At 39.4% G+C, this 24,879-nt stretch overlaps 1 protein-coding gene across 1 annotated transcript in view; it reads left to right on the forward strand.

The window, feature by feature from the left end:
- galnt1 (UDP-N-acetyl-alpha-D-galactosamine:polypeptide N-acetylgalactosaminyltransferase 1) overlaps positions 1-24,417 on the forward strand; it is a 75,836-nt gene extending 51,419 nt beyond the window's left edge. Inside the window, exons 5-13 of the mRNA XM_057341074.1 lie at positions 2,355-2,521; positions 8,838-9,045; positions 11,666-11,836; positions 12,632-12,749; positions 13,574-13,754; positions 14,486-14,625; positions 17,095-17,193; positions 17,314-17,448; positions 22,398-24,417. Coding sequence (XP_057197057.1) covers positions 2,355-2,521; positions 8,838-9,045; positions 11,666-11,836; positions 12,632-12,749; positions 13,574-13,754; positions 14,486-14,625; positions 17,095-17,193; positions 17,314-17,448; positions 22,398-22,544 — 1,366 coding nt within the window. The 3' untranslated portion in view covers positions 22,545-24,417. The remainder of the gene's footprint in view (positions 1-2,354; positions 2,522-8,837; positions 9,046-11,665; positions 11,837-12,631; positions 12,750-13,573; positions 13,755-14,485; positions 14,626-17,094; positions 17,194-17,313; positions 17,449-22,397) is intronic.
- Positions 24,418-24,879: the final 462 nt, after the last annotated feature.

Genomic DNA, 24,879 nt, shown 5'->3' on the forward strand with positions numbered 1-24,879 from the left:
ATATGTGCTGCCTCTCACCCACTCACCTCTCAGTTGGATCAAGTTGTGTGTGCTGATCAGCGGGAATTAATATATAATCTCCCTACTGCGATAAATAGATTTTTTAACACCCATTAAAATTGCATGACAAGCAAAGTGATATTTAATAAAAGGCTTCAAAAATAGTAATTTTTATATCAGTTACACCACAGCCATGAATTATGATTGGCTACTTACTGGTTGGTCACAGGTGGTTTCGCCAACGAAATGTACAGGAAATAAAATTCACAGGAAAAAATAAATGCATATTCAGCATCGGAATAAATTAAGAGACCATTCCAAAATCAAACCCCAGGAGTGACATAAAGTCATCCAACAGCAATGCGAAAGACACATGAACACTGTGATAAAATGAAGGTTATCACATAAAAAATAGTTTTTGAATTTTTCCTAAATACATGTACAAATATTACTGTTGTACTGCATAAAAGTGAATATGAACTTGTTTCTTTGCAGTATTTGGGGTCTGAAAAAATACAGAGCATCTTTTCTGTTATTTCGACCTGTTTCTCCAGTTTTCATTTTCTGCAAATAAATGCAGATAGAAGCAATATTTTTATTGGAAAATTGGTAGAAATACTGTTAGTAATTCGAAGAATGAAACAAAAATTCAATTCAGAAAAACTGAACATAATTTTAAAATGGTCTCTTAATTATTTCTGCGGCTGTATATCTGCTCATTTTATCAATGTATAACAGTACATAAACCAGAATATAAATAAAGATAATAGAAGATAAATTCAAAGCTAGAACTTACAGCTATATGCACTAAAGCTCTATTTTTGAGGTCTTCAAAGAGAGATTCTACGTAGGAGAGAATGCGCGAACGAAAGAGGAATCTGTGTCCCATTTTAATCAGGCAGGTAACGGGGCTGACCAATGAGAGACGCCTTGGCTGCAAATTAAACTGTTGTCTGGGGTGCTGAGAGTTGACATCAGGTTAATGACTTTAAAAAGAGCGCTCGCTCTATGTGTGCGTGTGTGTGTGTGTGTGTGTGTGTGTGTGTGTGTGTGTGTGTGTGTGTGTGTGTGCATGCATACGTCCGTCTGTATGTGTTTCCAGAGACTTGGGCTGATGAGTTTAAGAAAGATGGGGCCAGTGAGGGTCTGTGTTACCACAGTGATGAGACATGATGGGCTACAACCCCTCACCTACTTGTAATTAATGGCGTGTTTGTGTGTGGTTTGTGAAATCGAGTGGGTTGGGAGCTGTTATGCAGATAAGATATGGGAGAATTATAGGGGTGTATAAAGGCAAATAAAGTATGAACTAGATCTGAAAATACCGTGTGATTATTTCATTTTGTGTCTTTTCTCTAGTTTACCCGAGAATGTTGTTTTGTGTTGGTGCATGTGTTGGATGTTTTGTCATTTTTGGGTCAGCTGTGCCAGGGCAAACAGGAAACGAGGCAGGAAGTGGGGGCTTGTGTCTCACTTTAGCTCTCCAAATACAACATACACTTGCTTTCCTGTTTCTAACCAGGCACAGGCTGGCACAGTACCCTACAGTTACATAATCCGCAAACAGTCAACATATCCTTTAACGCCAATTAGGAGGTCGAGAAGTGGAATGTGTAACTTTTCGAAATGACCGGATTTATTGCAATTTCAAGCCTTCTTGCATTCTCTCTCCCTCTCAATTTTCAATTTAAGTGTGCTGCATAACAAAGGTGCATCGCCAGACCATTTGCAGCTGGGCTGTACACAATGCGTGCAATGCAAAGTACAATAACAGCAGTGCAAACACTTAATGTTTACAGAGAATAAAGTCCATAGTGGAAAATTACATAGAGTGAAACAAATAAGACAAAGCTAGAAATGTAGGAAGAGGGTTTTGTTGTTTCTCTCTCTAAGGGAATGATAATTGTTAGCTCATTCACACTACAGATCAGACCTCACACATCTTAGTGAGTTGAGATCAGACCTGTTTTCTGTTTTAAGAGCTTCTCACAGTAGATTAGATGCTTTCCCAGTCTCTCCATCAGCTCTCCACTCATCAGCCTGTGTGTTTGTTATAAGTGCCAATCTCATCTCAGATAATGCTTTCTGAAGCTCTTGATACCCACTGCGGCTCACTGCGTGTGTGTGTGTGTGTGTGTGTGTGTGTGCGCGTGCTGTGCGCGTGCTGTGCGTGTGTGTGTGTGTGTGTGTGTGTGTGTGTGCACGAGAGTTAGTTTCATGTGGTATCAGTTGAGTTTAGGACAATTGTGCAACTGGATTGATGATTATCTTGTTGTCGATTGGTTAGAGTCGTTGGGTTTTATTTGTTTTGTTTTACAGCTCATTCATTCTCATTGGCTCTTTGTGCTTTGCAGATGTAAGACGAAGGTGTATCAGGACGATCTCCCTCGTACCAGCGTGGTGATCGTATTCCACAATGAAGCATGGACCACTCTGCTCCGAACAGTCCACAGCGTCATTGACAGGTCACCAAGACAACTGCTGGAGGAAATCGTGCTGGTGGATGATGCTAGCGAGAGAGGTGAGTGTGTTTGTTGAGACCTTTTTATGATTACTGAGGCTTGTTAAAGATAATTCAAACAAACATGACAATTCTCTCATAATGTTTTCAAAACTCATAAGAGTGTAAATCGTTTTTACAAAGGAAATTATGCTGGAAATAGAAAAATCTCATAAGCACACACTAAATGACAGATTTGTCTGTGTCTGTATTTATTTATGTTAGGATGAGCACATTGTATCACAGCGCCACGGAGATAATGACATGGTTTTGTTTCCACGCTTCAGAAATTCTCCCATCATTTCAGCTCCGGTTTTTTAGTACTGTACGTGTTTGTGTGTGCGTAGGGAACAAAACACATCTAGAGGAAAAAGATGGCCGGTGAAATTTGATTTATACGGAGCCCGTCTGGTCACCTGACCACAGTTTTGTACAGCAATGTGCAATATTCGTTAATATTCCTGGAGGAGCTTTTACATTTAGAATCTGTAAATACAGTTTTTAAACTGAGTGAACGAATTACAAAACTGGCCATGGATTTGCAGATCTTTTTTTTCTCCGTGATCTGGCGGGCTCCATAGATTTACGCCATGAAAAGCAAGTGTGTTTGTTAGGACACATTTACACACATCGAGAAAAAGCGAGTGAGAGTCTATTGTGTGTCTGCTGGTGTGTGTGGGTGTATAACTCTATTCTCTTTTGTCATTGTCTGCTGCACTAACCTGTAATTTGACTAGATTATGGGATTAGTAGGTGTAATGAATATATACCTGGAATTACGCTGTCAATAAACCCCCCCCCGTGCATTCGCACACACACTAACATAAGGACTTAATGACCTGATGGTAATTTACATTTACATTTGTGACCCTGGATCACAAAACCAGTCTTAAGTAGCACGGGAACATTTTTAGTAAAAGACAAAAATACATTGTGTGGGTCAAAATTATCGATTTTTCTTTTATGCCCAAAATCATTAGGATATTAAGTAAAGATCATGTTCCATGAAGATATTTTGTAAATGTCCTGCCTTAAATATATAAAAACTTTATTTTTGTGAGTGGATGGTCTGCCACAGTGCCCCTGATGAACAACTTCAAAGGCAATTTTCTCAATATTTTGATTTTTTGCGCTCTAAAATTCCAGAGTTTTAAACACTTGTATCTCAGCCAGATATTGTCCTATTCTAACAACTCATATATCTATTTAAAGTTTATTTATTCAGCTTTCAGATTATGTAAAAATCTCAGTTTCGAAAAATTGACCCATAAGACTGGTTTTGTTGTCCAGGGTCACATTTATGCATTTGGCGATTTACATTGCATTATACTATACATTTGTGTCTGAGTATATGCAATCCCTGGGAACAAACCCATGACCTTGGCATTGTTAGTGCCGTGCTCCAACCACTGAGCTACCGTGCTGTAGAAATGTGCAGAAATGGTGGCTGGCAGTGACTCCATGGCAGCTGCTCTGAAGTGCCTTTGACCCCTGGATACATGACCTCTGCAGAAGTCTCGGCCTCGGGCATCACAGTCACGACTGTGAAATCCCTTTGCGAGTGGCCTGTGACACCCGGCTTGGAGTGGATCGCTGTCGGGTGAATATTTCCTCACAAACTCGGACAGCCGGCTAAACCGCTCACAGCAGTGTGACTCTATGGGCACAAACACATTTCAAAAACCTACTTTTCTAATAGTGAGGAGGTTTGGGGGCATTGAGGAATGTTCAGTTTCAAACCCGCCTTCATGAGCATCATAGCTCAGTTTGTCAGCACACGTGTGCTTGGTTGCAAGAGGGTGCCGGCCGCAGGGATGACATATTTTTGTATGCAAAACTTGAAAGTTAGTTAGCATTTTAGCACATCCAGTTCCTTCACTCCAAAGTCCCCAAAGGTTTTGGTTAAAAGCCTGAAATAAGGTCTGTGGTTGACAAAAGCAGTAAATACTTTGGCGGCATAAAACACGCCAGTAATATCCCGCTTGATTTTACAAAGCCTTACCATGTCTGAAAAATTCTTGGTCGAGGCAACTAGTGTGGCGCTAACTTCCAAGTTGGCCTACAAAAATACATCATCCCTGCGACACTCTGTAGCAATCATTTATTTAACGTTTGTGGTAGTCTGACACACAACACACACTCTTTGTGTAATATATCAATGTGAGTTTCTCACTTACACCCTCAGTCATTCACACAAGAGTGGAAATGCTGACCTTACAGTTTTAAGAGCACTATTTATCCGAAGGGCATACAAACCTTTTCTCCCTTTTGTCCTTCATGTTTCTTTCTCTTTATTGATTTCTCCCATGATTTCTCTTCCTACAGTTGTTGTCTGTATTGGAGGGTAAATAGTGAATGTAACAGAAAACTATCTTTTCCTCTTTAGTGGATTCACAAGTAAGGGTCTGCTTTGTACTTTTTCGAGCGTGTATGTTATCTTAATTTGCGCTGGCTTGCGGTGGTCATCCCCAGCTTCACAGGAAACATCACCTCAGATGTTAAGAAGCCTGGGTTATGTGTACACATGAACAGATGTTTCTCTAAAGCTTAACAGCAGCCGGAGACTTTGTTGTCCTAAGCAAAGTATGATAGTGATCTACAGTACAGTATGTGTGTGTTTGGATTTTCAGTAAGCTGTGTGAATGTTTTTACAGTCGGTGTGGTGTATTTGTATGTGCAGCTGGAATGATTATGCCGAGATCAAAACTGAGTTTGTTGAGAGACTGTGAAGTCATTGGGTGTTGAATTGTTTTGAAGCTAGTGACACACGTTTACTTCTCGATCAAATGAGGCCATCACATCCCATAAACTTTGTTTTTATGCACAGCTAGTTATAAACACTATAACCTAACCCAGGGGGCCTCCTAAATGTTCTAAGGGGTCCCCAGAATTGTTTTTAAAAACAAAAGACAGCAAAAGTTAGAAGATTATTACAGTTTAATTTCTACAAATATGTTTTCATTATAATACCACATGAACTATTTATCTCAAAAAATGGATGTGTATTTTAAAAACGGGTCCCTCGCAAAAGGTTTATCATATTTGGGGGTCCTTGGCACGAAAAAGTTTGAAAACCCCTGAACTAACCCATACTTAAACCCGACCCTAAAAGAAAACTTTCTGCATTTAAAAAATTTTGAGAGCTTAATTTACTATATTCTCATCATGTTTTAGAAAAATGAGGACGTCCCCAATGAAGGTTTTGCTCAGATTTGTCAGGTTTTGCTCACTTTTGGCTACAAATTTGTCCACAAAATATAGTTAAGTGGCTACACACACACACACACGCACGTACATTTGTTTCGGTATCTTTGTGGCACGATAGACATCTATTGTTTTTAGTACTCTGACCTTACTATTTTCTATCCCATACCCCAAACCACACCTCTAACTCTCACAGAAACCTTTATGCATGTTTACATGGTTAATAAGCATCATTTTGTATGTTTATTCATTATTTTCCCTCATGGGGACCAGAATGGAGGCTGCACCTGTACGCACACACACTCCTTCCTAACCGGTGCAACATTTTGTCCTATGCAAAAAAATATACATTGATGTCTCTCTCTCTCTGTCATGCACACACACGTGCACTAGTTCGTTCAGTAATAGATTGACTCCTCAGGTCACGTCCTGCATAAGAATAGCTGCCAGCCCCCCATCCTCCCCCCACCTCATCTGTGCTAATCTGTCGCTCCTGTGGAGAGATAAAGACCCAAATTCCTTCTCTCATCTAGCTGCTGCTCAATTTTGTCCTCTAATGATGTCCTCTCTCGCTCTCCTCCTCGCTCTCTCTCGCCCACTTTCTCCTCCCCTTTATTTCCACTTAAATGACTAGAGGAATATGCCAGGATATTGATTTACATATGCATAGATTTAGACACGTATATACGCAGCGAGTGTTGAGTGGAGTACAAATTTGACACAGTTTTTGATGTAATGATATGGCTTTCACAACCCTTCAATTTAATTTCCATAATGTGACATTTGTCTGTGTGAAACAGACCAAGATGGGACTTAATTTTTGGAATCTGGATTTGATCGGCTTGTGAGAAAGATGTGATGCTGTAACTTGATTGGGTATTTCTTGTACTTTGTGGAGCTTTACAGCCCATGGTTACTATGAACTGTCATCGTATAGAAAGATCAAGCCTATGGACTGACTGTGTAAAAACAGTGTATTTGTATTCCTTGAATAAAGAGATAAATTCAAAATGAAAATAAAAATTCTGTCATGAATTACTCACTCCCTAGTTGTGCCAAATCTTTTTGTTCGGTTGAACACAGAGAAAGATATTTGGACGAATGCTTGTAACCAAACAGTTCTTCGACTACCATAGTAGGAAAAATGACAACGGTAGTCAAAAGTGCCCCAGAACTTGCCCCAGAGCTGTCCTACATTCTTCAAAATATCTTCTTTAGTGTTCCGCAGAACAATTATAAAGTAATTTTTCCTACTATGGTAGTCAATGGGGTCCAAGAACTGTTTGGTTACAAGCATTCTTCCAAATATCTTTCTCTGGGTTCATCAGAACAAAGAAATGTATACAGATTTGAAACAACTCGAGGGTAAGTAATTCATGACTGAATTTTTATTTTTGGGTGAACTGTCCCTTTAAAGATGATGAAAACATTTGATTGCTTATGTCTTCCTGCAGTTTACAGACAAACAGAGTAGATTTCCAGACAGCAACATGAGGCATAAAATGAAAGTTCAATCGCTGTTTCTCTCCCTGCTGAATACAGCACTTGATCTGTCTGCTTTATCTTTCTGTTTCTGGAGTGAGGGGGCTCACAAAGAGGGCTTGCAATGAGAAATTCCTGCAGCTACATTTAGTTCAGAGTGTTCTGTTCCACATATCGCACCTCAAATAAAGCATGAGAGAGCAGATAAAGCTGCTGTGGAAGCGTATTGCACAGACTTGTTCTCCTGTCAAAGCTTTCAAAGCCTTGTAATTACATGCATGTGCGCGTTTGGCATGTACCAGTTCTTCTGAGTTTCGGTCCGTCATGCACATCTTATTATCCTATTTATTACTAAGGGGATTGTTCATCCAAAAATTAAAATTCTGTCATTGTTTACTCGCCCTCTTGTCATTTCAAACCTGTATGAATTTCTTTCTTATGCAGAACACAAAATAATATATTTTGAAGAGTGTTGGTAACCAAACAACATACTTGAACATGAACTATCCCTTTGAATGGTTTTATTGAAACAAGCATAACTTTGTTCTGTTTCATTAAAAAAAAATTATTTTAGTGTGCACTGTCCATTTAGGTTTATGCATAATATATACAGATTACCTTGTCGGCCACTTTGGCCAATATACTAAGGCGTTCTCCTTCGTTTGGCTTTGTTCTCTTTCACGGTCATAGTCTGACCTCTGCAGCATCTGCCTTGGTTTGAATCCTCTCAGACAATTCAGTGGTTCTTGAAAATAGCTTATTTGATAACGACGCAACGCTTTGGTATCCTACAGCTGAAGCTGAAATAGGAACAATTTAATATAGCTGGTGCAGCTGAGCATGTTGATCCTCTCGTAGCTGAGAGCTCTCAAAAACAGCGTTTGAGTCATCGGCAACGTGAACTCAACCACCCACAGCAGACACTTATGTAGAGCCATACTTGATCAATCATTGAAGTGCTTGAGAATGGATGATGGAGAACGGTGTGCTTCACCAATATGTTTATTCAACAACACGGTTTTCTTCTGGAGAATCTCGTCATGAAATTAGAATGATGACACAATGATAATCAGATGATTTATGACACTTTAATGACTTTTTTATGATTTTAACCTGCACCCTGATAGCACACTACATCTGGCAGACGTCTGTTTGACGTCTGCATTTACAGTATATCTGGAAGACATCTGCAATACATAGTTTGCTCATCTGCAATACGTCTCAGAGACGTCTGCTGTCAGATGCCATATACTGTGCTGTAGACATCTATATGACGTCTGTAAGATGTTTATGATTTAGAATGGGTGTAAAACTGTTTTTACACTGCAGATGTTTTCCAAATCATTAGCAGACGTCTTACAGACGTACGCGTGCTAGCTGGGCAGTTTAATGTAAAGGGATAGTTCACCCAAAACTAAAAATTCTGTCAACATGTATTCACCCTCATGTCATGCAAAACCAGGTATATGACTTTGTCTTTTGTCTGTGGAACACAAAAGAAGATATTTTGTGAAATGTTTCAGTGTTCTTTTCCATACAATGTGGGCCAATGTTTGCTCATCAAGCTTCTTCAAAATATCTTCTTTTGTGTTCTGCGTTCTCTGTGTTACTAGTGTATAATTGTATGTTTCCTCCCTCTCTGTGTGTGTAGACTTCCTGAAACGTCAGTTGGAGCAGTACGTGCGACGGTTGGAGGTGCCTGTTAGGGTGATACGGATGGAGCAACGCTCCGGCCTGATCCGTGCTCGGTTGAAGGGGGCGTCCATCTCCACGGGTCAGGTGATCACCTTCCTGGATGCCCATTGCGAATGCACCACCGGCTGGCTGGAGCCGCTGCTCGCACGCATCAGACTTGACAAGTAAGCGCTACAGCTCCCATTGGATTCATTATTTGATGGTTGATATTTACTTACTTCAAGACATTGGACGAAAAGGAAGAGCACTGCAGACGATAAATCCTTTAAGACACAGAGATTCTTTTACAAGAACTAACATCATGTCTGTGTGTGTATGTGTGCTGTAGGAACACTTATCAAATGTGATGTTTTTCAACCTGGAATATTCTCAAACCACAAACCCCAGTGTGCCATCAGATGTACTCAGATAGCGCAGACACCGATACATGTCAGTTACTGTATATCCATGAAGACGAGATGTCTGCTGTGTGTTGGATATTTGTTTGTAATCGTGGGCGTTACACAGCTATTAAAAGTGAGGCGCACACCCTGCCCCATAATCATCATATTTCAGGAGTTCCTTGGCAGTGTAAAAGAAACCAGATGTTGCTAGCCTCGTAAAACATTACCTTTAAGACTTGGTTACAGGTTACCCAGAAATAAAAATTCTGTCCTCATTTACTGACCCTCATGTCTTTTAAAGCCAGTATGTGTCTCTTTTATCCGTTGAACACAAAAGAAGATATTTTAAGAAGTCTCAGTGGTTTTGAGTCGATGCTTTGGTATTCAATGGTGGCCAATGATATTTGCTTGCTTTCCAACATTCTCCAAAATCTCTTATTTTGTGTTCTGCAGAAGAAAGTAAGTCATACAGTTTTTTGACATGCGGGTGAGTAAAACTTTTGGGTAAACTAAAAGGCCTCTGCTGCCTGCTAGCATTAGCAGTGAAATAAAAGAATGCATTAGCGGTTGGGTTATGGCTAGCACCTACTTACCAATGTCTACCTTTCAGCAAAACAGAACTATTGAGCGAGTGGTGTCACCTAATTAATATTTACAAGCAGCTTGTTATGGTGTCCCCCCCATGTTTCATATCGTTCCTTGTTTACCCCCTTTACAATTTTTAACATGTTTATTTAAGCTTGGGTTGGAAAATCACATTCCATTAGAAGATTGAAATCTCGCACATAAATGCGGCCACAAGCGCTGAAACGTTACACCTGGCGCGTGCTCACATGCCTTTCATTTCATTTCTGCAGTTTGTGGTGGACCTATAAAAGAACCAGTCATTTTCACACACACCCTCGCGTCCGCCGGTTTTCAAAGAGATCAGTAGCTCTTAGTGCTTTGTTTACTCGCAATGCTGTATTACATTTTTTTTACTTCGCTTTCGCCTCAGGCTATGTTTGCGCCTGTACTGGAGAGATGGTAAGGTATAGAAACATGAACTGTAATCTGGGCTTTATTCTTTGATTTCCCACTTCTGGACCGTACACATGTGTACATGCTCGCACACGCGTGCTGATCCTCCGTGTTGTCTTGCCTCAGGCGGTCTGTTGGGGCATCATTAGTAGACGAAGCTCCAGAATGCTGAATTTAGGAAAGAAGCGTGTGCCTGCAGTGCTCGATTTGTGAAGTGTGTGTGTGTGTGTGTGTGTGTTTGTGTCTGACTGTGTGTGTGATCCATCATCATCGCCACTATTAGCATCACAGTGGGCTGCTTTGTGCTGATTGATGACACAAGTTTAGCAAACGTCCCCTCTGATCTGCGTCCGCATCTGTTTGAGTGTAGAGAGGTGTGCTTGTGAGCATGTGTCAGCTGAATTCAGAAATAAACAAGGGCTATTCAGTATCCGACTAAACTTATTTATTTTGCTGAGGTCGTGTTGGTGAATGCAGTGAAGAAGAGTGTATAATAAAACTTAATGTTTGTGTGCGGGTGAGGTTTTGGCTATCAGATGTTAAGGATATTGGGGAGACTCGAATGATTTAATAAACATAATAAATAATGTTTTAATGGAAATTTAAGGGTAATTTTAGCTTAAGCTTAAGAAATTGACCAAAAGTATTGTGATACTATCATACCCTGCCGTAAAAACAATAGAACCCTTGAATTATTATTAACATTATACTGGTGTCTACTGGTGTGTGATGAACTATTGGTGGGATCCCTGCTGAAAAAAAACAATAGAAACCATTAAAGAAGTTATAATGGTTTTAATGGTTGTAAAGGGATTTGTATTGGTTTTAATGGAAACTGTAATGGTTTTACTGGTATGTGATGGATTCTACTGGTGGGATGTTAAATCCTATTGGAATAATGCCCAAAACACACTACAAAAACGCATTTTGTAATGGTTTTAATGGAAAAAGCTAATGGTTCATAATGGTGTTTTAATGGAAACCATTGGAATTTCTGTAATGGTTTCTATTAGGTTTCTATGGTTTTTTTCAGCAGGGGCAGATGGGAACCAGCAGAACACCATTAAATCCTACTGGAATAATGGCCAAAACACACTACAAAACTTGAATTTTGTAATGGTTTTAAATAGTCCATAATGGTATTTTAACGGAAACCATTTGAATTTCTTGTGTTTTTTCAGTATGGTAATGTTTCATATACAGTATGATGTCATGGTACTACCAAATTTTTAGGAAGTACCACACTGAAATATCATTGTACATGAATTTCACTACCATAGCATATGTCAAAGCCCCAAAGGCTTGTTTGGAAGTATAACAATAGATGTCAAAACAAGAAGTCAATACCCCACCACAGAAAAACAAATGTGTGTGTTCACAGGAGAACTGTTGTGTGTCCCATCATTGACGTGATCAGCGATGACACGTTCGAGTACATGGCGGGGTCTGACATGACGTATGGAGGCTTTAACTGGAAGCTGAACTTCCGCTGGTATCCAGTACCACAGAGAGAGATGGACCGCAGAAAAGGAGACAGAACTCTGCCTGTCAGGTAACACAATAGTGTGTGATTCAGATTCACATTACCCACATATGCGCCGTGTGTCACCAGGTCACGGCTTTGACCAAAGCATTTTAAATGTAAAACAAACGTTTATTTAATCTTTCCAACACTGTATTTTATATTCACTTCAAAGCTATGGAAAATGAAAGTGCAGCTTGTGCACCAGCCCTGCAGCTAAACGCTCTGCGGTTAACACAGACAGAAGAGTTTTAATCCACACAAGTGTTTTGCAGAGATGAAAGTCTGTTTACCTCCTCACCTCATAACAGGGAAGCTGTTAGCCTTTTGCTGCCGGATTTCTTTGTTCCGAAACGCATGCGTTGTTTTGATCAGAAAGTAGTTCTGACGCCACTCTGCTCGCTTTGTTTTTAGTCTCACCGCCCTTGCTTTGCCTCCCTTCACTTCAGAGCTTGGGTTTCTGAGCAGCAAAGCAGCGTGAAACAACGAGAGAGCAAAACAACAACAGGTTCTTGAGAAAAACATGACTGGAAATGAGTCGTGCTGCAGGGGCGAGATGGAGGCAAAGCAGGAAAGAACAGAGAGCGCCCGCTGAGGCAAAGGACCAAGAGAGAAAGACTTTTAAACAGGAAGAGAAATATGTTTTTGCCATAATAGGCGCATGTAAACGTGGGACCTCCATTGAAGATCCCATTCCTTTGAGTGACACGCAGAGATGCAAAGCTGCTTTTATGAGATGCGATTGCATCCCTCAAGGGTCCGTTTTGCATGACAGAATTTATCCAAGTCTTTCTTCTTTTTGCTCACTCCTATTTTTCTCTGCAGGACTCCCACCATGGCCGGTGGTCTCTTCTCTATAGACCGAGATTATTTTCAAGAGATTGGCACATATGACGCAGGCATGGACATCTGGGGAGGAGAGAATCTGGAGATTTCCTTCAGGGTCAGTCTCACTACTGATGATATCATTTAGCTTCCTACTACCCATAATTCCTGCTGTTTACACTTCGTATATGCACTTTTGATTCTTTCGTCAAGAGCGTTTGCTTTGAAAATGGAGATATTTAAACAATATCATGTTCATAATCTTGCTGTTTTCAAATTATTGTAGTTTACTAAAACTATTAAAACATCTCGGTTAATTGAAATGGAATGAAATGTGGGCCTAAATATATTATATACAAATTCAACTCAACAAAAAGTAGGAATGTTTTTCTAGCAAAAAAATGAAATATCTGAAAGTGAGGCCTTAAAATTATTTAAAAAAAAACTAAATCTGAAATAAATGATTCTAAATTATCACATAAATAATTAAATTAGAAAAGCACATCACAAAATGACTAAAAATGTTACTTAAATGAACATGAACACTAAACATAAATATTAATAAAACTACAATAAAACTTACACAAAACTATAATAACTTTTTTCTGAACATCAGATTGGCAGATGATGGATTATATTCATATTATATTCAGCACGATTGTACGTGTGATATTGTTTTTATATGCAAAGAGTTTTTACATTTTAGACAAAATTTGGCCATTTAGTTGTCTGGTTTCCTCTGGCCTCTTTTGGTACAGTTTTAATATTGCCAAAGCATCAAGCTTTGCGTGTTGCCAAGCAAATGCGATTTCATTCCCAATCCAAGCTGAACATCACATTCAGACAGACAAAGTACTACAGACAGTAAAAGTTATATTAAATATCAGCACTCTTAAAATGCTGCTTAGCCAGTCAGATTAAAGAACTGGAACTGTCTCACAGATCTGGCAGTGCGGGGGAACTCTTGAAATCGTCACATGTTCTCACGTGGGTCACGTGTTCCGTAAAGCGACTCCTTACACGTTCCCTGGAGGAACTGGTCAGATCATCAACAAGAACAACAGACGGCTGGCAGAGGTCTGGATGGATGAGTTCAAGAACTTCTTCTACATCATCTCACCTGGTCAGTCACACACGTTTGCATGATAAACACACACAAAAAAACCTCAAAAATATAATATTGCTGTTTAAAAATGTTTCCTTATCCCCCTGTTTCTTGATCTGTCCTTGTTTTTTATTCAGCTGAGTTGCTGTCTTTCTGTGTCTGTCTGTATCTGTTACTGTGTGTGTGTGTGTGTGTGTGTGTGTGCGTGTGCGTGTGTGTGTGTGCGTGTGTGTGTGTGCGTGTGTGTGTGTGTGTGTGTGTGCGCGTCCGTGTTATCAGCCCTCACGGCCGGTAGAGCGGTATTGACTCATAAAATGTTGGATAACGGATATTAACGTCACTGTCAATAGCGTCCAGTGTAGCTCAGCTATCTGTCTCACTGTATTGTGTTCTTCCTCTATGTACATGCCTGTATAGAATCTCTCTGGCTTGTTAGTGCTGTGAGGCAAACGTCACTATTGCTCGTCCTTTTGAAGTTGAAGTATTCAACTTCAACTTGACCTTCACAATTCGTGATACTGTACATGAATAAAAATCGTGCGGTTTGGTGGTGAGAGGTCAATTTCAGTTGTACTTGAAATGTTTGCCTGGCAGCAAAAGAGTCATAAACAGGTTTTGAACAACATGAGGGTGAATAAAAGATGACAGAATTTTTATTTCTTGGTGAACAATCCCTTTAAAAACTGTTTTGCACACAAGCTCCACGCAAACTTTTTTTTGTTTTGTTTAATGGTCCTTGCGCGTGGCAGGTGTGACGAAGGTGGATTATGGAGACATCTCATCCAGAACATCTCTGAGACAGAGGCTGCAGTGTAAGCCCTTCTCCTGGTACCTAGAGAATGTCTACCCAGACTCCCAGATACCACGGCACTACTACTCCCTTGGAGAGGTGCGTATCACACACACACACACACACGCACACACACACACACACACACACACACACGCACACACACACACACACACACACACACACGCACACACACACATACACACACTATGAGAGCGAATGCATTACGTGATGTGATAAACAGTGTGTGCTAAAGATTAGCAGGTGTGAATTAGCACACAGTCACAGGGATGACTGTGTGTCACACCATTGATGGGACGTTTTTTATTCGGTCACTTTACTAAGGAAATGAGAGACATTTATTCTGTCCCAGTCTCCTCTATTCTGTCATCGTCGTGTTTCCTATCCCGTCTCTCGCCCGCTCTCTTTCATTCCATCTGTCCATCTCTTCCTCTCTCTCTTTCAGACAATCTTATGAATTAAACATGCATGTCGTTTCTGATGTTTGAGACTCACTTTCTTTGACTCTGTCTGCTTGAGTCTCTATCGCTGCTGTCTGTCAGTAGTTCCTTCTCTTTTCACTCATGCTTGAGTGTGATGGAGGAAAGGCCTGTTTACACTACTGCGTCTTTCACATAGGATGCGGGCTGCACTGGCTGCTGGGTTCAGCGTAGCCCTTCGATTTGCGCTGCGCTGGCCAGAGCAAAGTAGGCGGAGTTTTCAAAACAGCGGGAGTTCTATACATTTTCTATAGCAAAAGAGCTTTATTTCAATGACAGGCAAGAGGAGGGAAAAAAACGGCATGCTGCTGGTGCCTGTGTCCATTTCACACGCATATTGCCTACCTACAACAAGCTACCTGACTTAAAACACACCTGACATGCCAACTTGTGTCTCCATGACACAGCGTTTCTCCCGATGTCCCTATTCAAGCGCAAATTTATATTGTGCAGTTCCGAAAATACGACACACACAGTAGCTTTTCACCCATTTTGTTTTCCACAAAGGCTTGGCTTGGATGCCTCGTTTCTATTGGCCGCGCGAGTAATCGTCAGTGTTGGGTAAGTTACTCTGAAAAAGTAATTAATTACTAGTTAATAATTACATATTCAATAGTGTAATTAGATTACTGTACAAATTACTCTCTCCAAAAAGTATTTAGTTACTTATTACTGATTACTTTCTATATCCTACGTCAACCTTGATTAGTTAAGTGATTCAAGGATAGACATAAAACGGCTCTTTTAATTCATTCAAGTAAATAATATTAAACTACATAAAGTACTCTTATTAACTGACCAAAGTATTACAAATGTGAGAATTATACATTAAAGCACAGATTTTAAAGTTAGACTTTGAATTTTGATGTCAATTCCACTATTGCGCACACATATATTACACAAAGTATTTAGTTTAATTACATCAAAAGTAACTGTAATTAAATTACAGAAAAATAAGAGTAATCCCTTACTTTATTTTTTCAAGGGGAAAGTAATTAAATTACAGTAACTAATTACTTAGTAACTAGTTACACCCAACACTGGTAATCGTCACAGAGCGCAGAGGCAAAAGTTTAACTATTTTTAACTTTGACCGCGGCATGCGCGCAAGCTCGACAGTGGTGCGCTCTGCTGCGCGTGCGCTTTGGTCGACGCAGCAACAAACCGCCCTTGAAATGAATGGGTTTCATAGAGCAGCGCATTCCGCGTCCTATGTGAAAGCCGCATGACTAGAAGGATAACTATAGTAGGGCCCACACCGACGGGTGATAATGTTATGTTTGTTTTAAGCTCACGCTCTGCAGTTTCACAGATGGATGTAGATGACCTGCTATTGCTCTTGTTTCACAAAGAAACCAAAGGAAATATGTATGCGAAATTCTTCAAAGACGAGGGGAGATCTTTTGAGGACAAATTTTATTAAATATTAGTTTAAGTATTAGTTATGTATTGTTCTCATTTTAAATTTACAACGGGCCGTAGCAAGTTTATGAACATAAGCATACATAGTATATACAGCCACGGTAAAAATGTAGAGACCATTTCAAAATTCTTTTCAGTTTTTCTGAATTGACTATAGGTATGTGTTTAGGTAAAATTGTCATTTTTGTTTTATTCTGTGAACTACTAACAATATTTCTACCAAATTTCAAATCATTTTTTTTTTCTTTTTGCACTTTTAAGCAATAGAAGACTTCAAATGCAAAAAGTCTTTTTGCAGTCTTGTTTTCCAGTAAAAATAAACATCCTTGGAACAAAATGAGTTTGTGTTAGTCATATAATATCACGCTGCCAGTGAAGTTGTACGTGTCACTTTTCCTGATGTGTATATAAGTGTTGTGGATGACAGCAGTAATCTGTCTCTTCTTCCGTCCGACGCATGTTTGTGTATTTGATTGGCACAGTTGTCTCTCCGTTCATCGATACACCCCCACACCACCCTCGGTGTGCGATAAGCTTTGGGTAATTAAGCATGTTTGACACAGAGACTGAGACGTGACTGAGTTCATTCATACGGGAGAGCTATTTGACTGTGTCTAATCTATCCGTGTGATCCGTACTCTTCCAGATCCGTAATGTGGAGACTAACCAGTGCCTGGATAACATGGCCAGAAAAGAAAATGAAAAAGTGGGCATTTTCAACTGTCACGGAATGGGCGGCAATCAGGTCAGCCACTGGCGTCTCTCTCTCGCTTCGAAACCCAAACGCTGTTTGAATAATGATGGTGATGTTTTACGATGACAGGGAAATGACACTGACTTATTGTGACCTTTTCCGTATGCTTAGGTTTTCTCCTACACGGCCAATAAAGAGATCCGAACTGATGATCTTTGCCTGGATGTGTCCAAGCTCAACGGCCCTGTCATGATGCTCAAGTGCCATCACTTGAAAGGGAACCAGCTCTGGGAGTATGACCCGGTGGTGAGTTTAAGCTACGTTTTGTGAGACACTATGCAGTCATTATTGGGTGTTTAACTCTTATATTGCATTGTTGCTGTCCTTCGGGAAACCTCTGATGCACTTTTTAATACTTTTTATTGGTTAGATATTCACAAAACCCTGTGACAAACATAAAGGGTAACTAATAATAATAATAATGAATGGTAAAAAATAAAAACCACAAAATATGGAGATACAAAATTTCAAAAAGACGCATTATAAAGATAACTATAAAGATAACTGTAACTACAACTATATTTGCGTCCACACCAGCGGACGATAACAATAACGTTATGTTTATTTTAAGCCAGCGCGCTGCAGTGTTCTCAGTCACTAAAATGAATGTAGATGACCTGCTGATGCTTTCATTTTCATTCCCGAATGTCTTTTCTCCAAAATATGACAGCAAAGGCCGGATGCTTTCTCTGAAGGCGCACTCATGTCTGGGACGTAAAGCATATATTTTGCCAGCTTGCTGACTCATAAGCGTTACATATATAATATCCCGCCGTAAACACACCGTTGTCTTTAATTCTGACATAAAAGCTGCGTTGCGATCACCAATAGTCAAACATCATCTGCCAGAAACTGTCTGACAGTAGGTTTTATCGTTCATCAGCTGGAAAAAAATCGTTCTGAAAGTGATCCCAACGATATCGTTCTGTGTATCTTTATCGTTATAGTTATGGAGTGAACCCCGCTATTCTCCTGAATTAAGAACGATTTTTAAAACGTTACTTTTTATAGTTATCGTTATAGTTATTGTTATAATGTGAACGGCCCTTTACAGACGTGCTCAAATTTGTTGTTTCCCCTCCACAAAAAACGAAGAATGCACAATTTTCTCTGAAATAACTTAAAACTGACAGTGATTGTCAAGTAATTGGCATCCACCATTGTTTATTCCATATTTAATAGAAATCAGACTTTGCTTTTGATTTTTTATTCAACATAATATTGTAAATAATAAAACAAATGAAAATTTCATGGTCAAAAATGATGGGACCCCTAACCTAATTTTTTTTAGTCCAGTTTTGACTCATCTGTCCAAAGGACATTCTCCCAGAAGGATTGTGGCTTGTCAATATGGATTTTAGTAAATTCCAGTCTGGCTTTTTTATGTTTTTCTTTCAAAAGTGGAGTCCTCCTGGGTCTTCTTCCATGCTCAAAAAGTGACAGATGGTGCGATCAGAAACTGACGTGCTTTCACCTTGGAGTTCAGCTTGTATCTCTTTGGCGGTTATCCTTGGTTCTTTTTCTACCATTCGCACTATCCTTCTGTTCAATCTGGGGTCGGTTTTCCTCTTGCGGCCGCTACAATTCCATAGACCTTAAACTTCTTAATAATATTTGCAACTGTTGTCACAGGAACATCGAGCTGCTTTGAGATGGTCTTATAGCCTTTACCTTTACCATGCTTGTCTATTATTTTCTTTCTGAGCTCCTCAGACAAATCTATCCTTTGCTCTGGTCCGTGTTCAGTGTGGTGCACACAATGATACTAAACAGCACAGTGACTACTTTTCTCTGTTTAAATAGGCTGAATGAATGATACACGTGTGATATTAATTAAAGAAACTAATTAGTTTGAAATATCACTATAATCCAATTATGTATTATCTTTTCTAAGGGGTACCAACAAATGTGTCCAGGCCATTTTAGAATATCTTTGTAGAATAAGCAATAGTTCATATCTTTCCACAGCTTCTTTGCTTTATTCTATGACATACCAAAGGCATGCAAGTATACATGATACAATAGCTTTTAATTTCATCACTCTTCAGGAGGAATGAAGCATTATTTCAATGAGCTGTAAGGGTACCGACAAATTTTAGCACGTCTGTATACTTCAAATACTTCAGATGGTCACATGAAGCTCAAAGCATAAAAACAATGACACCTGGGTCACAATAAACACACCAAACACAGATTAAGATGTCTGATATGTATAAAACAAGTCTGCTCATCAGTTGTAATAATGTATGTCCTGTGGCCCTCAAGTATTGTGTCCCTCTAGGGTGTTTCTTGCCTCATACAGTATATGTCATATATCATCAAACAACATTCAGCTAACCCTTTAAAGCTATCTGTCTGCAGGCCATGCTGTCATCGTTGTAATGAATGTACATGAACACACACATCCACCCCATGGCTTCCCTTATAAACACAATTTGTAGTTGTAGTTAAATGTAGTTAAATTGGATTAAATAACCTTTCAGTCAGTCTCAACATGGCGTCGCTGCTCTATTTTGGTATGTAGTTAAAACGCCACTTCAGACCTGTTGAGAGACAGTTTGCATTAGCTGGTAACACGTACATTTTTTTTTACTACTGTATAATGTTACCATGTAAAAATGAACAATACTTTAACAGCATTTATTCATCTTCGCTGATGTTAATTGTAACATTTACTGACAACTTTTGATTTTACAATGAACAAAGATGAATGCATTGTCAATTAATGTTAGCTAGTTAGCTAAACAAATGTATTGAACCTTATTGAAAACTTTTACACATGATCTGAGAAAGCTGAAGGCTGCAGTCAACTGCCATTGGTGTAAAGACGCCTGTTACTCCAAAGCTGCTTCTCTCTTTACCCCTCAACCACCCAAACACCCCCCCAACACACACACCGCATCATAAGCCCCCACGCTGGCCCCGTGCCCGGAGAAACGGAGAGCTGAACAGAATAGAGAACTTGAGCAGAGACTTTGCACTGTCAGATAAAGGTTGGGTTTTTCTCGTGGGAAGAGAGAGACAAGACTGGAAGGGAGATTGAGAGAGAGAGAAATCAGGAAATCTCTTGCCACCGGAGCACCACTGCTGCATATATTACCATACATTACCATCACAAACTCATCTTTGTGCGCGCACGTGCCCTCACACCTTAAACTCGTGTAGGTTCCACCGCTATCCTAATTGTATCTGTGTGGCTTAATGCTTCCCGCTAGACTGAAACACTAGAGCGTTCGGATCACCTAAGGTCCAATGCACACGTTCCTGCTGTAAAGAAATCCCTGTGCATTGACAATTTATCTATGCCTTAAAGCGTGCAGGTTTTTATGTCCATCCATCCGTGTAATGTATAGTGTGGGTATGAATGCCATACTATCTATTATTAGTGCTATTGTATTACAGTATAAATGCTGTGCGCGGTCTGCGTGGAATACCTGGATGACCTACATTTGCCATAATGTGCTGTATACAAACTTATATATTAATATATTATTACGCATAATAATTCCATAATGCACTGCACTCACCTTGAACAATTCATAGACGTAAGAAATACTAGACCGCACATTGGCTGCTTTGGTCAGCTGCTGCGAAACGTCAACGGCGCCGCCATATTGGTCGAGGCAAGAGTAGCATGTAAACAAATGCAAGTAAACAGGGGAGCTGCGCTTTTTCGGTATTAAAAGCACAATAACGTTTACATTTCTAAACGCATGTCAGTGGTTTAGGATATACGTGCAGCACAAATACATCGTGTCTCTAGATACCTAAAATCTCAATATTTAGACTTAGAAAAATTTACCGTCGATAACTGGAGCCGAAACATACCTGTACTCCACGTAAGTTGTATAGTATTGAAATCGGTTGAGAAATTGTGTTTTACCCAGAAAAACCGCAGCACCGCCATTCACTTGCATGTGTTTGTAGTTGAAGGTTGCCACCCCTAATATGGCGGCGCCGTTGACGCACGATCCAGCAGCCAACGGGCGGTCTAGTTATTTCTTATGTCTATGGAACAATTAAGTGAAAGTGTTATCAACTGATTTTGGTGTTACTGATCAATTTTCATTATTCGAGAGAAACAACTTGAAGACATTTAAAGGCACAATATGTAAGATTTTTGCAACACATTCTCACTGCAGTTCGGAACTGTTTTACAAGGTGGCTATTTCATATGAAGCTTTAGAGACATTTGCTTTTGCGCCAGTGATGGTTTAGTTTAGAGGTGGGGCTTCACTATTCCTTTTTGTACATATTGTTTGTTTTTGCATGCTTTACACTGTACGCATTCATACGAATTGGCCACCTCGTAAATTGTTCCAATTCATGTGAGTTTGGGCTGTATTTTTGTATTAAAATATCTAAAAACTACTAACACAGAATTACATATTTTGTTTACTCATGTACTTACATTATCTTAAATGTTTCCAACAACATTTAAATCCAGAGAAATTGCCTGTCAATGGTCCTAAATGTGTTATCCCCCATTTCCACTTTTACCGCCATAGAAACTTTGGCAAAACAGTGAGTCTCATGAAAAATTGTAAAAATGAAGAAAATCACATCAGTTAGTCATGTGATCCAACGTAATTTCTAAACGCTTTTCTGTTCTGACATTTCTGTTCATGTATGACATCATAAAGTTGATTTCATGACGTCATCTATGAAGATGATTTGTGAATCTCATTGCATTGATTTTCACTACCAGTGGAGATAAACTCTCATCATTTCATGCATCATAAAGCTACATCTTTGTTATTGTTTTGAAAATATTTAAAACACAAAATAATTGTATTCTTCATTTCAGCCACTAGCTGAAATTTAACACATGCTAATTCTTAAAGGGACAGTTCACGCAAAACGAAAATGTACTCTTGTCGTTTCCAGTCTGTATGGCTTTCTTTCTTCTGCAGGACACAAAAGAAGATATTTGAAAAAATGTTGGTAACCGAACAGCAGCAGTTCCCCTTTGACTTGCATTGCTTTTGTGTCCATACAATAGAATTGAATGGGCACCGGCGTTGTTCGATCACCAACATTCTTCAGAATATCTTGTTTTGTGTTGCGCGAAATAAAAGTCATACAGGTTTGAAATGACAAGCCTATTCTTAAATTGTACAGAATAGTGTATATGTGTGAGAGCTATCTTATGTCTCTCTGACAGTATATACTGTATGTGTCCCTCTGTTCTGCAGAAGCTGAGTCTGGTACACGTGAACAGTAATCAGTGTTTGGATAAGGCCTCTGAAGATGACAGTCAGGTGCCCAGCGTCAGGGACTGCACCGGTGTCCGATCACAGCAGTGGCTGCTCCGCAACGTCACACTGCCTGAAATATTTTGAGACACGCAAGCACACTGAGGGTCAGATGGACCGACTCTCACACGGATGTAAAGAGGAGAGAGAGAGAGAGAGAGAGAGAGAGAGAGAGGACTGCTTTTCTCTCAATACCTGGTGGTCTGCCTTTAATAGATCTATACAAACAGAACTGCATATGTATATGAATCTCCCATCACTCCACCGAAATGAGCGAAAGATGGAGAGACTCGTTGGATAGAACACTTGAGTTTGATGCCCTGGCCTCCTCGTTTGAGGAGGAGGGGGCGATTTGGTTATGTTTACGAGAACGGCTCCCTTTTAGAGTATCATTGTGTGTTGTGTGTGTGTGTGTCTGTGTTGAGAATGTGTGGACCAGACAGTTTTCCACAGAGGAGTTTCGCCCTTTTAATTTAATTAAGCCTTTTAGAAATGAAGGGTGTTTAGCACATGAAGGAGAGGCTAATATGTGTGTGTCTGAGCGCATGTGTGTGCATGTCTTTGAGTGTGTTACATATCAGGATGGATCTTCCTACAGTGTCTGTGGATGTTAGTGGACTGCTGTCTATTCGCCCAAGCTGAGAAGCAAGGGCTCCCCCCACTGGCCATTGACAAATACTGACACCTGTCAATCAATCGATCACTGATCTATAATCTATAATCAACCAACGGGATGACGGATTATCAAGGACTTTATAGGAAACGTTTCATATCGTCAGTGTTCATGCAACATTTTTTACACCAGATACTTTTCTTGGTTTCTGCATTTTTGGGTACCACATGAATGCACTTTTCACTCTTGTAGGACTGTTGTCTCTCCAAAAGGTATAATGGCAGTTTGACACAATTTGATTAAAATGGTTGCCTTGGTAACATAAGTTGCATTACCCATAAGCACATGGGTTCATCAGGAAGAGATGGAACATATTTTGTCATATCATCCAACAAGGGCTTGGTGTCACTGTTTAAGTGTGTCAGAGAGATTGACTGCATTTACTTTTGTTTGATATTTCGTCTGTGTTTATTTTCACTTCAAAGTATTACTGATGTGTAGACACATTCCTTTTAATTCAGCAAGTTGTCATCTGAACATGATAGTGGCCAGTGTCTGGCTTTAAGAGAAACTACAAGCCACATTTCAACTCATGTGTTTAGGTGTGAGCCTAAAGAGATTGATTCAGAATTATGTTTTGCATTTCAGATTTTATTGTTGATCTGTTATTTCACTTTTGTGAATCCAGTCACTCCGATCTCGTGTCATATCAGAAAAAAACAAGAAACTAAGACTGAATAGTGCTGCTCAGATGAGAAAGGAGGACAATGGTTGGAAGATCAAAGTGAAGTGTTGAGATTTGTCTTGAAAATTAGGAAACAATCCTGATTGTTTTTTACCCTTAAAAATGTTTGACCCTGCCCAAATACAAATACTGCACTCTTCATGTCCTGGTCTTTAATGTTCAATATTTCTTCAGCCAAGAAATTATGATTTTAGATTGTAAAGGTTCTAATACTCCACATTTTACGATTCTAAAATTCTCAATTTCTAAAATGGTCTAAATATTGTCAAATCTACATGAACTACAGAAGAGGAGATGAACTGAAGATAACATTTAAGTATTTGTATGGGATAACAGGATCACGTCTAGAGATGTGTGAGCGTGTGCGTTTCTATCTGTCAAAGGGATGTCTTTAGTTTTTGTTTGTTTTGTTTTTTTGTCGATGAGGATCTGGCCTGCTGAATGGTGGGTTGGAGAGCCCCGTGTTGAGATGATCCACAGGCGGGAGAAATAAACCACAGAAAGTTTACAGTCTAACTCCTCTGTTGGTGTTTATGACAATTTCATGCTAAGTGTATCAGAAACAATCAATATATATATATATATATATATATATACAGCCGTGGAAAAAAATAAAAACACCATTTCAAAATTATTTTCAGTATGTATAGCTATGTGTTTAGGTAAAATTAGTGTTTTTGATTAATTCTGTGAACTACTTACAATATTTATTCCTAATTTTCTGTAAAAATATTGTTTCGGTTTGCATTTATTTGAAGAAAATGAAAACTGGAGAAACATTAAAATAACAGAAAATATTCTCTGTATTTTTTCAGGCCTCGAATACTGCAAAGAAATAAGTTAATGTTCACAACACAACGTGTACATGTATTTAGGTTAAAAAAATGTTTTGATGATCTTTTTGTGATTGTGTGGTTTTCATGTCTTGTCATGCTGTCAGTCATTCACATTGCTGTTGGATGACTTAATGTCACTCCTGAGGTTTGATTTTGTTGGAATTCAACACTCTGGAATGGAATGGACACAATATAGAAGTGAAAATTTGGAATTCATCTCTTTAATTT

This window comes from Triplophysa rosa, linkage group LG8 (genome assembly GCF_024868665.1).
Source record: "Triplophysa rosa linkage group LG8, Trosa_1v2, whole genome shotgun sequence".
Taxonomy (NCBI): Eukaryota; Metazoa; Chordata; class Actinopteri; order Cypriniformes; family Nemacheilidae; genus Triplophysa; species Triplophysa rosa.